At 33.4% G+C, this 14708-nt stretch overlaps 1 protein-coding gene across 2 annotated transcripts in view; it reads right to left on the bottom strand.

The window, feature by feature from the left end:
- Positions 1-14708, bottom strand: part of SCFD1 (sec1 family domain containing 1) — a 105460-nt gene that overhangs the window by 56880 nt on the left and 33872 nt on the right. For both annotated transcript variants that reach the window (XM_059181827.1, XM_059181829.1), the window contains exons 11-14: positions 9662-9801; positions 6898-6988; positions 6079-6152; positions 5297-5378 (exon numbers count right to left, since the gene is read on the bottom strand). In XM_059181827.1, the coding sequence (XP_059037810.1) occupies positions 5297-5378; positions 6079-6152; positions 6898-6988; positions 9662-9801 (387 nt within the window). The remainder of the gene's footprint in view (positions 1-5296; positions 5379-6078; positions 6153-6897; positions 6989-9661; positions 9802-14708) is intronic.

Genomic DNA, 14708 nt, shown 5'->3' with positions numbered 1-14708 from the left:
CTAGTACAGTAAATTTCTTCCCTACTGTGTGATAGGGGAGTGGTGATCAATTAATCAATGTTAGTTAATGTAAAGAATGACCAAACCCTCCCCCGACAAACCTGTTGGGGGGGGGAGGTGTGTGTGTGTGTGTGTGTGTGTGTGTATTTTCTAAATACTGCCTTTTAACCTAAGACCTAAAACACACAATCGTCTGTCAATCTTGATGTAGGTCTGATACCTTTTGAGTACAGAGGTTTCACTAAACTTTTTTTTCCTTTCCTACATAAAGCACACCTATAATGGATCACCTATGATTTCTAGGTTCAAATTCTCTGAAGTAGAACCAAAAACCTTACAGACATTTACAAAGAAATTTTAGTTTTTTTCAAGATTTTCCAAGTTTTATAGTTAAATTCTTTTTTTTTTTTTTTTACCCTATACAAAGTTAAACAGTAAAATCACCATCTTCAGTAAGTCTAAGGTATATACCTTAGTTTTAAAGAAAAAAATCCTCTTTTCCTCCTCATACAATTAGCATAAATAGTTTGGAATCAAATATAAATAACTCTTAGATAAACAAAATTCAACCTGTGAGGCATCCTAGCTGCCAGCTGTCTGCATCTCATAATATGGCCGGCAGCTGCCATATTTTATATCAGGAATAAAGGGCACCAGTTAATTTGGTGTGTTGACTAGTGGAAATAAATGGAGAGAGTGTCAATTTTATTTTTAAAGCTTATCTTCACCTAGAAGAGATAAAGAAGTGAGCCAAAGTAAAATAAGCCCCCTGAAGGAGATACTAAGGTTAAAAGCTAGCATTGTTACCAACGGCTAAGCCTTGTTCAGAGTGTAGACCTAAGGCAGTAGTACATCTTCTTGATCAGATGATGTCTTTAGATCTAACCCAGTACCTCTTAACATTCTCCAGAAGCAGCAGCAAAACAAAAATGAAAAAAATGAGCATCAATGAAGCCTCAATCCATAACAGCTTTTTAATAGTTTTTTAATAGTTTGTTTTTTGCTCATTATATTAGGACAGAGTGTTCGGATGTTAAGATCTTCCTTTCAGATGGGAGCATTAGGGGAAAAAGTACACCATGCTGCTCTTATCTCTCATCTATTATGACTTACACATTGGTGTCTTTTCCTTTTCTTAGGTAATGCTGAAGAGTACTTAATTCACTTTGACTATGCAGGTGGGATAACAACAACTGAAATAAATTAAAATTTGTCCATAAATTATTTAAGTAATCTCAGGAGTCATTCTCCCAAAACCAGCAACTAGTGAAGCGTATTTGTATTAGAAATGAAAGAATTGCTATAAAGTGATTTAAGAGGTATGGATTACTCAAAACAAATGAGAACTCAACAATTTATTCTTTAATCTATTAAGCTAAAGTCAACCACTCAAGCCACTAAAACCATTAGAATATTAATAAACATAGATAATAATATTTGCTAAAGTTGTGGCAAATAGATCTGCTGTTTTTAGCTTTCCACTAAAACAATGATTGCCAGATAACTCATGGCTATTTCCTCTTAGTATTGTTTCAGAAAAAGATCTAAGGAAATGTAAAAAGCAGTTATGATCTAAACATCCCAAAAGGAGAAATATGCAAAACTACAATGAAGATGAATACCAAGGGAAATGTTCTAAGATCTCTGTATAAAAAATCATAATATTCTTCCTAATGGTAATAAAAAAATATTTACCACTTAGATGAATAAACGTTTACAAAGAAGCTAAGCTCAAACAGTCAATAAACTCTGGTGAAAAGAGAAGAGATTATGGAGAAAAAAACTTACTTAATATTAACATTATAGCCAGAGGTACATGGTATAGAATAGTAATAGTATAAATAAACATGCCACTTAAAAAGTATTACAAGGTTGAAAATTTAATAATTATGGAAGACTTTAAGAAGATATTTTATAACCAGGAGTAACTAGAAATAATGAGAATAGCAGAATTTATATGCTAATTTTGACAAGGAAGAAGAATAACCTAAAAGACAGGGTTAACATTACAAGGACTCTTCACAGAAAACATATCAGAATATTTCTTGGAGTAGGCAGTTTATTAAATACAACTGTAATTGCTATGTAAATATTTAAGATAAATATGCTCCTTTACCAATGATATTTAAAGACGTTTTGTTGTTGACTGGGTTTCTTAAAATGACCTAGAAGGAACAGTGTATCCTACAGAGGGCATCATTTTCCCTCTGCAAGTGAATGTCCTTTATAGCACAGTTTCTTTAAATCAGACCCTATTAAAAAGGATGTCTTCCTTGAGTTACAATAAAACAATGATCCCAAAATGTGTGGCTTTTATATAAAACCACTTAACACACTGAATGACAAATTAGTTTGAACTTGTCTTAAAAAGAGAGCCAAAATACCAGGTCTTAAAGCAGAATTATGTAGATCATGCGTGGCAGCATGTTAATGTCAGACAGACAACCTCTATTAGCACAAAGTGATTTTTAAAAACTCACATAAAATCATCAGTGTAAAATTACAAACAAACACCATTAAGAATTTATAGTAAATTCTTCCCTATAAAACACTATTTTTCATTTAGACAGCAGTAAAAGCTATCTTTCAATTCCACGCTTATTTCCAAAACTCACCCATCACTCATACTCTTCAGTTCTCCATTTGTAACATAGATCTGTCATTAATCTCCAATGACTTCCCATCCCACTTAAATTGCTATTTCTCTTGCTACCAGAGTCTATCACTTTTTCCCTCCTCACCATAAGCACTATTAGTCTTCTTTTATATCCTTAAACACACCAAACTCATTCCCTGTTTTAAGGCTTTTGCACTTTTTTGTCTCTTTGACTGGTGCAGTTGGCCCTGAGATTTTTACTAAGTGGCTCCATGTGATTCAGGTCTCTAGCTCAGACATCACATCAAAGGTGATATCCCTAATGACTTACTCCTAACCACTTAGAGTAGCCCTCCAGCTGTTCTGTAACATCTCCTATCACCTTATTTTTATATCACCTAAATGACTAAAGTTATCTTGTTTTCTAATTTGGGTACTTTGTTTTGTTATTACAATATTAGCTCCAAAGAGAATAGAGACCTTGTCTTATTTATCAAAGAACTTCTAGGGCCTAGCACAACACAGTTATTCAAAAACATGACTTAATAAGTCAATTAATTTAGCTAGAATTTTCTCAAACCATAAGCTCTAGTCTCTGACCTGGAGTATATTCATATAAATTTGTAGCAGTATAATATTTATAAGTTTTCTCTATGGAAAGAACCTAGATGTCCATCAACAGATGAATGGATCAAGAAGATGTGGTATATATACACAATGGAATACTATGCAGCCATCAGAAGAAATGAAATCTTGCCATTTGCGACAACATGGATGGAACTAGAGTGTATCATGCTTAGCGAAATAAGTCAAGCAGCGAAAGACAACTATCATATGATCTCCCTGATATGAGGAAGTGGTGATGCAACATGGGGGCTTAAGTGGGTACGAGAAGAATCAATGAAACAAGATGGGATTGGGAGGGAGACAAACTATAAGTGACTCTTAATCTCACAAAACAAACTGAGGGTTGCTGGGGGGAGGGGGTTTGGGAGAAGGGGGTGGGATTATGGACATTGGGGAGGGTGCTTTGGTGAGTGCTGTGAAGTGTGTAAACCTGGTGATTCACAGACCTGTACCCCTGGGGATAAAAATATATGTTTATAAAAAATAAAAAATTAAAAGTAAAAAAAAAAAATATTTATAAAGTTTTCTGAATAAGATGAAACTGAGGTGCTTTCCATAGGTACAATAATGAATTACACTGAGTTACACAAATCAGGCTTGATAGTAGGAGCTGAGCTTGGCATTTTCCTGGTTTTATAGCTATAAGACCTGAGGTCAGAAAATAAAATGTTAAGGATCAATAAACTTTACTTTGAAAAAATAGAAAAAAACCCCTAAAGTCAAAGAAAATCCAAAGAACAATTTAAATCTTACAGCCTATATAGGATTATTAACAACTGTCAGAACTTTCTAGAATTTGTTTTTACTTCTTGTCTATTTATTTGCATGTAGCTCCTAGCACCCTGCCCAGCACACAGTAAATACTCTAAAAATGTTTGTTTAATGGAGCATAAGCCCCCTAGAATTTAATTACAATTTAACAGATGTAAACTAGACTTATATTTTGTTTTGAAACAATAAATTTTTTAGAACTTTTTATATTAGATTCATTCTTCACCTTGTAAGCAAAGCTTTTCTTTCCTACTGAAGGAAATTCTCAGTATAGCTCTCTGCTGCATAATGATCTCAGGTATTTACAGATCTGAGTAACCTTTTCCCATTTTACAAAGATGGTACATATGGAAGGGAAAATATCATCAATAGAGTCATCTGTAGACAGCACAATTATTCTATTTCTATTCCTGTAGGTACGTGAAAATAGCAAATATCAATATTGAGATGTGGAACAAAAGAAATTATGCATGTTTAACTTCCATGTTGCACAATGTCCATTATCTATCTGTGGTAGCTCCACCCTATTCTCTATAACTTTTTAGATCATTTAAAAAAGGAAAATGTTTAAGTCCCCTTTCCATAATTCAAGGTGTTATCAACATCCTTGATAGGCAACAAGCATATTTAGCTTTTTTACATTGCTTTTTCAAATGTAATGTATCACATGGAAAGCAGGGGTTCATAATAATCATGTCCTAACATATGGTCAATCTATCATTGAAATTCAGCTCCACACCCAGAGAATAAGTGACAGTAGAATACTGAGGGACTGATTAAGTCAGGCTGATAGGGAATAATCATGAACAAAGTAAGGAGATAAAAGAGCTATGATAACAACATATAAAAAATATAGTCTTCTTTTTTCAAAATCACAGAACAAGCGACAGCAGCTTTAATGGTGAAAGACATCTAAAACTAAAAGTTAATGGACATTTTAGATAGTACTATAGTAAAAAGGATGTCTAAATCTGTATTATTGATGGTTAGACACAGTCTACTGTTAAGAGTAATAAGCAGAGAGAGAGTATTGAGGAAATATTGAGACAACGTAATAGAAATATCACAGCTTCTAACTTACATTTACTGAATATGTGACCTTGCCAAATCACTATTCTCTCTGGATTCTTAAGCTTCTTCATTTGCAAAAAATGAAGGTAATGATGTTGCCTTTGGTAATGATATCTCATAATGTTATAGTGAGGCCTCAATGGGATAATGAATATGAAATCACTTTTAAAAAGTATAAAATCCTACATAAACAGAATACATAAATACTGTTTGGGGGGGAGTTAAATTTACCTTTATATGTTCTAAAACAGCAGTGGCAACATTTGTATGGAGATCAATAAGTCTTTTTTTTTCAAGGAGTTCTGGCAAAGAACTACAAGTATCAAAAAATTGAAAATTAACCATTAAATTTTCTAAGAAAATGACACAGACCTTAATAAAACACACACCTGGGTGTTTCCTCTGAGGAAACTTAGAACAGTAAAAAAGTGACAAGATGACAAGTTAAACTGTTGACCAAATTTAATCTCTAAGCTTTACCATATATAGTATTCACTACTTTAATATACGTAAAATGTTTCTTGGTTTAAAGTAATCTGTCTATTAAATATCACTATTTCACCATTTCACTTTCTGATTCCAAAATCTGGAGGTTTAGAATATAATCAGATTAATGAAAATATGATTTTACCTATAAGTATAAAACACATTTCCTCTCTTGATGTCATTTCATATCAGAAATTGTATTTAACCTTTAGTTAATAAAATAATAGCAACAATGATAAAATTAACAATAACTTATTTTATCACCACTAATATATTCTTGGTAAAAATAGCCCCATTTTATAATTCTAACTAGAGAAAGAGGCAAATGATCTGCTATATGAAATTTAAATCAGTTTGAACATGTTAAAAACACAGTTTAGGTTTTTAAGGGTCTATGCTATTACCTACTATTTCTTATTATTAAAAATATTAGCCAGATTTTTAACATTCAAAATATATCTTTCTGTAGACTTAAAGAGCAAAATAAGTCTTTATGTAGACTTAAAGAGCAAATATTGCTTACTTACCTAACAGCTGATGTAAGCTTAGCAGTATTGTCAGAAAGCATACTTATGGCTCCTTCGTCTTCCCCTTCTAGTCCCTGAGGAGGAAAAAAAGATCTCAGAAGCATATAAACTAATATATTCCTAAGATCAGTGATAAACACTAAGGTTTAAGTTCACCCAGAGTAACAATTCTTCGCCTCTAAGGAACAAGCATATCCATTTTTGACAATTCCAGAAAAGTTCTGGTCACACCAGTCTAATTAGTTGAATGATTAAGGACCAGTGGGTATTTTTAGGTAAAGAAATAGGGCCAGACACTTGCCACAGGTCATGTAGTAATATATGGCAGAGCTGAACTCTGAGGTCAGGTCCAAGTGTAATAGAGTGAGCAGCACTGGAAGATATACCCCTAAAATAAAGCCACATTATATATTTTTTCAGATCATAAATTCAGACTGTTCTTTTATTTTTATTTACTTATTTATTTTTTAAAGATTTTATTTGAGAGGGAGAGAGGTCAGTGGGAGAAGCAGAATCCCTGCTGAGCAGGAAGCCCAAAGTGGGACTTGATCCCCGGACTCTAGGATCATGACCTGGGCTGAAGGCAGCCACTTAACCAACTGAGCCACCCAGGTGCCCCAGACTGTTCTTTTAAAACATTTTGCTCTTCTCATTATTCAGGGTTTCTTTTTGACAAAGATCTTTTCTGTAAGTTAAGAATACTTTTCTTATTAAAAACAATGAATGGTTTCAAATTTTCATGAGGAAAAAAAGTTAATCTCTTTCTCTCTCCAGATGTCCTGCTTTTCTGTAATTCTAAGAAAGCAAAAGAAATCTTACCATGATGCTTTTAAGTCGTTTAACCTCATCTTCCTGTGCTCTGTAAGATTCTAGTTCTTGCTGAACTGATTCTGCAACTTCTGGGAATGGACTGAAACAGTATTGAGCAAGAGGAACTATGAGCATGACATTAAAATGTTGATTTTTATGTGATTCCTGAAGTATATTAAATGAGGATTTATTTTGATTTTAAATGTACCTATTTGAATATATTTAACATATGACACAGCATAAATATAACCACATATCTCCGTGGATATCTATTTAGATTATTAATATTATTTCTTTAAAATGCCTACCATAATTCTTATATACCTAAGCAAATTTAAATTTATTTCTATTATTTTCATTAACTATATCACATTTTTTTCACCTATACACTATTAGAAAAAAAAATAAAATATTTAAGTGACTGAAAAACAAAGAAGAGAAGGCATGGTATATGAAATATCAATTAAATATTATCACCCAAATTAACACAGAGTGTCACAGGGTTCATACAATTACAAAGATGGCATGCAAAAAAAAAAAATTCATGCAAGTAATTGTGAAAAAGATCGTTTAATTCTGTAAGCTTAATATCTTAGAACACTGCTAGTAAAAATAGAACATAGGTCACAGTTTCTTTTTTTGGTCTAATGCCTGATGTCTTCGTCCAGGTAAGTGTGTTTTAGCAGTAATTTCTATAGACTTCAGACACAGGTGATCTGCAATCATTGAGAAGCTTTGGTAGAAAAAATTTCATATGGCACTAATCTTAAATAACTCTAAATAAATGTATGTTGACCATAAATGGTTCATAAGTATTTTTCATTTACAGCTTTAGAAGTGGCCAGAAGCTTTTCTTCCTTTAAGAAAGAAAAGGTCCTGTCTGTGTAGCAATGAAACAAAAACCTTTTAACGCTTCATTAATGATCAGCACATCTCATCCAGTAGAGACTGAGAGAAATGACAGAAGACCCTGAGAGGATTTTGAAGACCATGGTCCAGTTTTGCATAACAATCACAGGCTCTAAACTCAGCTTCAAAAGACTGTATGCTGGCAGAACATAGCACTGAGCATATTAAAATGTGCTGGTTGAACTAGAAGATCCTAAAATCTCCAGTATCTTCAGATCTCAGGGCTAAAAGACATCCCTAACAGCTAACATTTATGGAAGGTTTACTGTACACCAAACACAAAGTGCTAAGACTGTCTCTCTATTCTTTCATATAATCTAACCACAGTCTTGCTGAGGTATGCGTATTAATAATTAGGACCACGCCTTTTGGGATCTTCCAGGACTGGACTTTATTCTTGCTTTTATCTCTGATAACTGAATGACTCTGGGCAAGTTACTTCTTTATCTCACTTCATCTTCATAACAACCTTCTGAAATAGGGCAACAGGTAGAATAATCATACCTACATTTTACTGATAGAGAAACTGAAGCTCAGAGAGATTTAAATTACTTGTTTTACTCCACACTAACTGCCAGTGTCTTTGCACCCACATTACTGTATTTCTAGAATATTGTAGTATGACATTCAGATTGAGAGTTATTCAGGGCTATTCTTATTTACAAACAAAAAATTAAAATTCTTACTATTCAACTGACTTCTAAGATTGTTCCTAAATATATAAAGGAAATATTCAAATCTTCCATATTTGAATGAGATTTTTTTCTTAAGGTCTTTTCTACCAGAAAATATAAATCTTAAAATTAATTTTAAAATATCCTGTGCCTTTTCTAGAAATAATGGAAATGTAATTTCTAGTACTTTGCCATTATACCCAAAATCACAGACTATGGAATTCCAAAGAGAAGAAAATTATTTAAAATAAATTATAACAGTACCCAAATTGCCAGTCAGAAAGAGGGAAACAGTGGCTTTTCTCTGCAGAGAAAATAAAATTCCTTGTTATAAGCAATGTGACTTTGCAATGTTAAAAAAAAAAAAGTTATAAATAAAAAGAAAAAAAAAAACCCAAATGGTTGAATCAAGTCTCCATCTTACTTCTCTATTAACATAAATGAGGTCAAAAAGAACAGCCATATCAAGGAGTTGGTCACATATAGGTATAGTAATACCTTAAATACTCAAAATAATAATAATAAATAACATTTTAGTTCCATAATTGTTGGTAAGCAGCATTTTTCTCTCGGAGGAATGCTTTTTATTGGGGGGGGGGGGGTTTAGAATGATTTCTCTATCCATGATGACCACTAGTTATCTAGTGGTCAATTATTGAGTTCATAAAATACCCTAAACTTTAAGGGCATATAGCAATACATGGGATCTGTATATCTCCCTATAAGAAATCACACAACTAATTATTATTTCTAATGTGCTTTAAATAAATGTTTTTCAGGTTTAGGTATTCTCTTTCCATAGAGATTTAAAACTGTGTTTGTATGAAGGCAAACATGGAACAAAGAGGGAAGATTACACTTTGACATTTATCACTAAAACCTATTTTAAAGAAAGGCAGAAATCATCTTGCAGAAGGTCAGTGGGGACAGCAACAAAATTTAGAAAGACTATCTGTAAAACCTACAAAATTGTATGGTATAAGCTTACTGAAAAACAACCAACAAGAAACAACCTAGGAACTGAGAAGAAATAGATACATCCCTATAGACTATGTAATTATAGCTTCTACTCATTGTGTAGAGGAACCACCATCATCTTTTTTATTTTTTTCATCAAATTCATGAAGTCAGATGACATCTTCATTTCCCTGTAAAGGGGTGAACCTTTAACTTACTGATGTTTATCTTACCTTCCCTTATGTTTCTGCCAAAATTTATCAACTGGAGTTAAATCATAAGACTTCTTGCTTTTTCTCTTTGGTCTAGCACCAGCTGGAGAATTTTCTACTCCTGAAGATTCTTCCAAATTAACTCTGTTTAAGTGGAAATCCTAGGAAAAAGTAAACCTTTCTTAAGTAACCGTTCAAGAACCATAACATTTCCTACAACAAGGAAAATAACACAGATTGTTACTGCCTTTTCTAATAATTCTAAGGATAAAATACACATTTGAAATTTAAAGACCTCCTTCCAATGTTTCATTACACAAAGGTACCTTTAATATTTATGTATTTTAGTTAAAGTAGTAGATGCAAATGATTAAAACTTCAAAAAATACATAAAAATCATGTTAAGGTTCTTGTGTATCCTTCTAGAAAAGTATTTTTGCATATGCCAGCATACACATATCCTTTTAATTTTAAAGACTTGCATTACATTATACATTTTTTGTACCTTTTCTCACATAAGGATGTATTTTGGAGTTCTTTCTCTACCTGTATGTGTACATCTACCTCATCTTTATCATGGTTATATAGTAGTCCAACATTCAGACATATCTACTTATTTACCCAGGTCTTCTGATGTTTCCTTGTTTCCAGTAGCAAACATAATCTTAAATAAATATTTAATTTTTTTTGAGAGGGGGAAGAGAGATAAAAAAAGAAATAGGGAGAGATGGTGAAGAAGGGAAGGAGGGGCGGAGGGGGAATCTTAACCAGGCTCCATGTCCAGTGTGGAGCCCATTGTAGGGCTCGATCTTACAACCTGAAATCATGATCTGAGCTGGTATCAAGAATCAGACACTTAACTGACTAAGCCATCCAGCTGCCCCTTAAATATAATTTTTAAACTCTTAGAGCCTTAATGTTCTGATCTGTTGATTGATGTATTTTTTTTTTAAAGATTTTATTTATTTATTTGACAGAGAGCGATCACAAGTAGACAGAGAGGCAGGCAGAGAGAGGGAAGCAAGCTCCCTACTGAGCAGAGAGCCCAATGCGGGACTCGATCCCAGGACCCTGAGATCATGACCTGAGCCGAAGGCAGCGGCTTAACCCACTGAGCCACCCAGGTGCCCCTTGATTGATGTATTTTTTAAAAATAACTACAACAGAAGCTACAATAATAACAGCACTTCCTTTTACATAAATTCTAGGAGCTAGATACCACTACATAATTATATAATTTTCTGCCTAGAACTAATTTGACTGACATGAGACTTGATTTTTGCTCTTTCTCAGAAAAATGCACACACAAAAACCAAAATAAAAGTATTTTATCTTTTCCCTTTCCTTCCTGCCTTAGACCTGGGAGTTCCTTCATGTAATAGCAGTATTTTATGGTTCAACTCTACTCTGAAGAATAGTGAGCTAAAGATAAAATATGGCTATCGGGACGCCTGGATGGCTCAGTCAGTTAAGGGTCTGACTTGTGGTTTGGGCTCAGGTCATGATCTCATGGTCTTGGAATCGATCACAGCATCAGGCTCTAAGCTCAGTGGGGAGTCCACTCAAAGATTCTCTCCCTCTGCCCCATTCTCCCCACTTGTACACACTCTCTCTAAATTAATAAATCTTTAAAAAATTAATAAAGACAAAATATGGCTATCAAGAAGTGAATGAATGGTGAACAAAAAATAAATTATATGGAGAAATTATCTAGCATGGCAATATTACTATCATCTCTGTTCTAAGATATATTCTTAATTAATAATTAAACTTCTAGGTCTTAGCAGATTAAATGTACTGAATATAATTTGATCTCTTGATAAAACTAGGGAAACAATACTGACTCTAATACATTAGACCATACCCTGCAACTCTCTCAAGTCTTTAATACAGTTATTTATTTGCTTGTTAATTTTTCCTATGACACAAAAAACAAGAGTGCAAAATATACAGATGTCCAATTGCCATAACTGATTAGTAAGTCTATTGACAAAGAGTATACAACGCTGTATTTTGGCCTGCTAATACTGTATCTTTCCTATAGACTCTTCACATCCTCATAGGATAAATACATCAGTAAATTCAATTGCTCTTCGCATCCTCATACTGGTAAAAATTGTTTATATAACTAATCAAATAGGAAGAAAACACAATAAACAGATAGTAACAGCTAAATCTGAGAACTCTTGCTTTAAAAATTAACAATAGAGCGGCACCTGGGTGGCTCAGTGGGTTAAAGCCTCTGCCTTCGGCTCAGGTCATGATCCCAGGGACCTGGGATCGAGCCCTGCATTGGGCTCTCTGCAGCAGGGAGCCTGCTTCCTCCTCTCTCTCTCTGACTGCCTTTCTGCCTACTTGTGCTGTCTGTCGAATAAATGAATATTAAAAAAAAAAAATTAACAATAGATACCAATAGTTAAATAGTTATGCCTTATTAATTAGAATTTCTAGCAAAGTACTTTCCATAGTGATGAGACAGCTCATTCAAAATAAAGTAACTTGTTAACAGAACTACTGGTTGAAAAATAAGAGCACACAGGGTGCCTGGGTGGCTCAGTCAGTTAAGCATCTGCCTTCAGCTCAGGTCATGATCCCAGGGTTCTGTGACTGAGCCCCGAATTGGGCTCCCTGCTCAGTGGCAAGTATGTTTCACCCTCTCCCTGTTTGCAGCTCCCCATGCTTGTGCACTCTCTCAAACAAATAAATAAAATCTTAAAAAAAAAAAAGAAAGAAAAAGAAGAGCACATACTATTACTGAAGTACTGATGGAATACTTAAAACACAAAATGATAAAGAAATAAAAAATGGCAAGAATTTTGAGAAACAACATAATAGCGGCAAGAAACTTCCACTGTTTGCACAACTGCCAGGCAAATAAGGAAAATTCTAGTCTTGGAAATTGGGAAATTAGAACATTCTGTGCTGAACTTAATCACGTTAAAGAAAGTGGACATTTATACACAAATAAAAGACAACAGAATTAGTTTTAACATGATAGAGTCTAACCTTTCCTACTTATAGTCATACTTTCTTGACTTAGAAGACAGGACAATGGTGTCCGAAATCATGAGATATAAATAAATCCCACTGAGATGAAAAATATGGCTACATCTTCATCAGCCTTTGTTTCCTTTTACAAGTTAAAGCAGACCAGTAAACCCCAACAGAGCTAACATTTGGATGATATGGGTGATACTCACTTATGCAGAGCAAAGATTTATATTCACATGAGGCAAACAATTGAGCCAAATCTAATCAAGTCTCTAGATCTATAGTTTATAGAAAATACTAGGGATAGAAAATACTAGGGATAGAGAATCACAACAAATTGTGTACCTCAAGAATATAATCAACAAAACACAGAAATGTAGGAAAGTCTTCAGAAAACCAAACCAATTCCTTCAACCAAAAAAATGGCAATAAAAAGGAGTGGAAGGAGAGGAATTGTTGTAAACTGAGAAACTTAAATATGTACCAACCAATGCAACGTAAGGATACTGTCTGGATCCCTATTTGAACAAACCAACTATAAAGATGTGTCTTTGAAACAATCAGAAAACGCTGAATACAGAGATAGAAGCAGATATTACCAAAGAATAATTGTTAATTTTGTTAGGTATGATAATAAAATGTTTTGGTTTTTTTTTAGACAAACACTGGAATATTTATACACAGCTCATATAATGCCCAGGATAAGATGCATACTGTCTGGGAAACTAAATGATGCACATGGGGGGGTTCATTACAGTATTTTGCAACTTTGTGTTTCTATATGAAATATTCCCTAATAAGAGTCTTAAAGTTTTATTTATAACAATAAAACAGGATTTATATAGAACCCACAATTGTTTGCCCCTTGCCATAGTGATTGTGAAAGTATGTGCTGAAATGGGCCTCATTAACCTTAATTTGGGAGTGACTATGATATGTTAGAGGTCCTCCTTGCTCACCCACATTGGACAAGAAACAAGAAATACTGTGAACAAAAATAAGTATTTGTTATTTTAATCCACTGGGGTTTGAGGGTTCTTTTATATTGAACAGTACTACCTAATTTATCCTAATTCAGATGCCAAGGTATTCTATATAGAATGAGCAAGGTCAGGAACTTTGATAAGCTTGTTCATTTCTATTAAGGCAGAATTCCTTATAACTCATGGGCTAGAAGCCTCTAGAGATATATTGCTGACAGTATGCAAATATTTTCTACCAGTGTTCATGTAATAATCTCAACTTACAAGTAATTTATTTAGTCTCTAAACTAGTAAAGAACTTGAGTTGTAGTGATTTAGAAATATGCTGTCCAATACAGTTGATACCAGTCAAGATGGCTACTGAGAATCTGGAATGTGGCTAGCCTGAATTGAGATGTAAGTATAAAATATATATCAAAATCTCAAGACTTAATATCTAATAAGAGAATATAAAATAGTTTTAAACTGATTATGTGTTAAAATGCTAGTAATTTAGACTTATGGGATTATATAAAATATATTATTAAAATAAATTTCATCTGTTCCTTTTTATCTTTTTAATGTGGCCATTAATCCAAAATTAGATCTGTAGTTCATATTTTATTTCTCTGAGACAACACTGATTCAGAAACCCTGAGTTTTGGTCAGAAGGTGACAAGAAGGAAAAGAAATATATGTGCAGAAGACCAAAATAGGACAGAAAAATCTAACTTAGAATATTTAATTGAAAAAGAAAATCTGTATAATGCTCCATCACAGACATAGATGTAAGGGAAAAAAATAATATCAACCTAAAACAGATCAGTAAATAGCAAATAATACATACAGTAAGGAATATGGAAACACACTGAAACAATATCATTTTTTAATAAATGAATGATATCAAGGGTGTTTTCCTGGACTTCACAGAGTCTACACAACTTTAGTAGGAAATTCCCATGAACAACTTGGATTTAAGTAAAAATTTAACTAAGATATGAAAAACCAAAGCCCAAGTAAAGAACAAGATACCAACAAGAAATAATGCCGATGGGTTTGCCTAATGATAACTACTCACCACAGAAAAATCAAATCTACCCCCCAACAACCAAGAT

The sequence above is a fragment of the Mustela lutreola genome, chromosome 7 (assembly GCF_030435805.1).
Source record: "Mustela lutreola isolate mMusLut2 chromosome 7, mMusLut2.pri, whole genome shotgun sequence".
In the NCBI taxonomy this organism is placed as follows: Eukaryota; Metazoa; Chordata; class Mammalia; order Carnivora; family Mustelidae; genus Mustela; species Mustela lutreola.
Note: the sequence above shows the minus strand (reverse complement) of the source record. Positions and strands in the feature narration are given on the sequence as shown.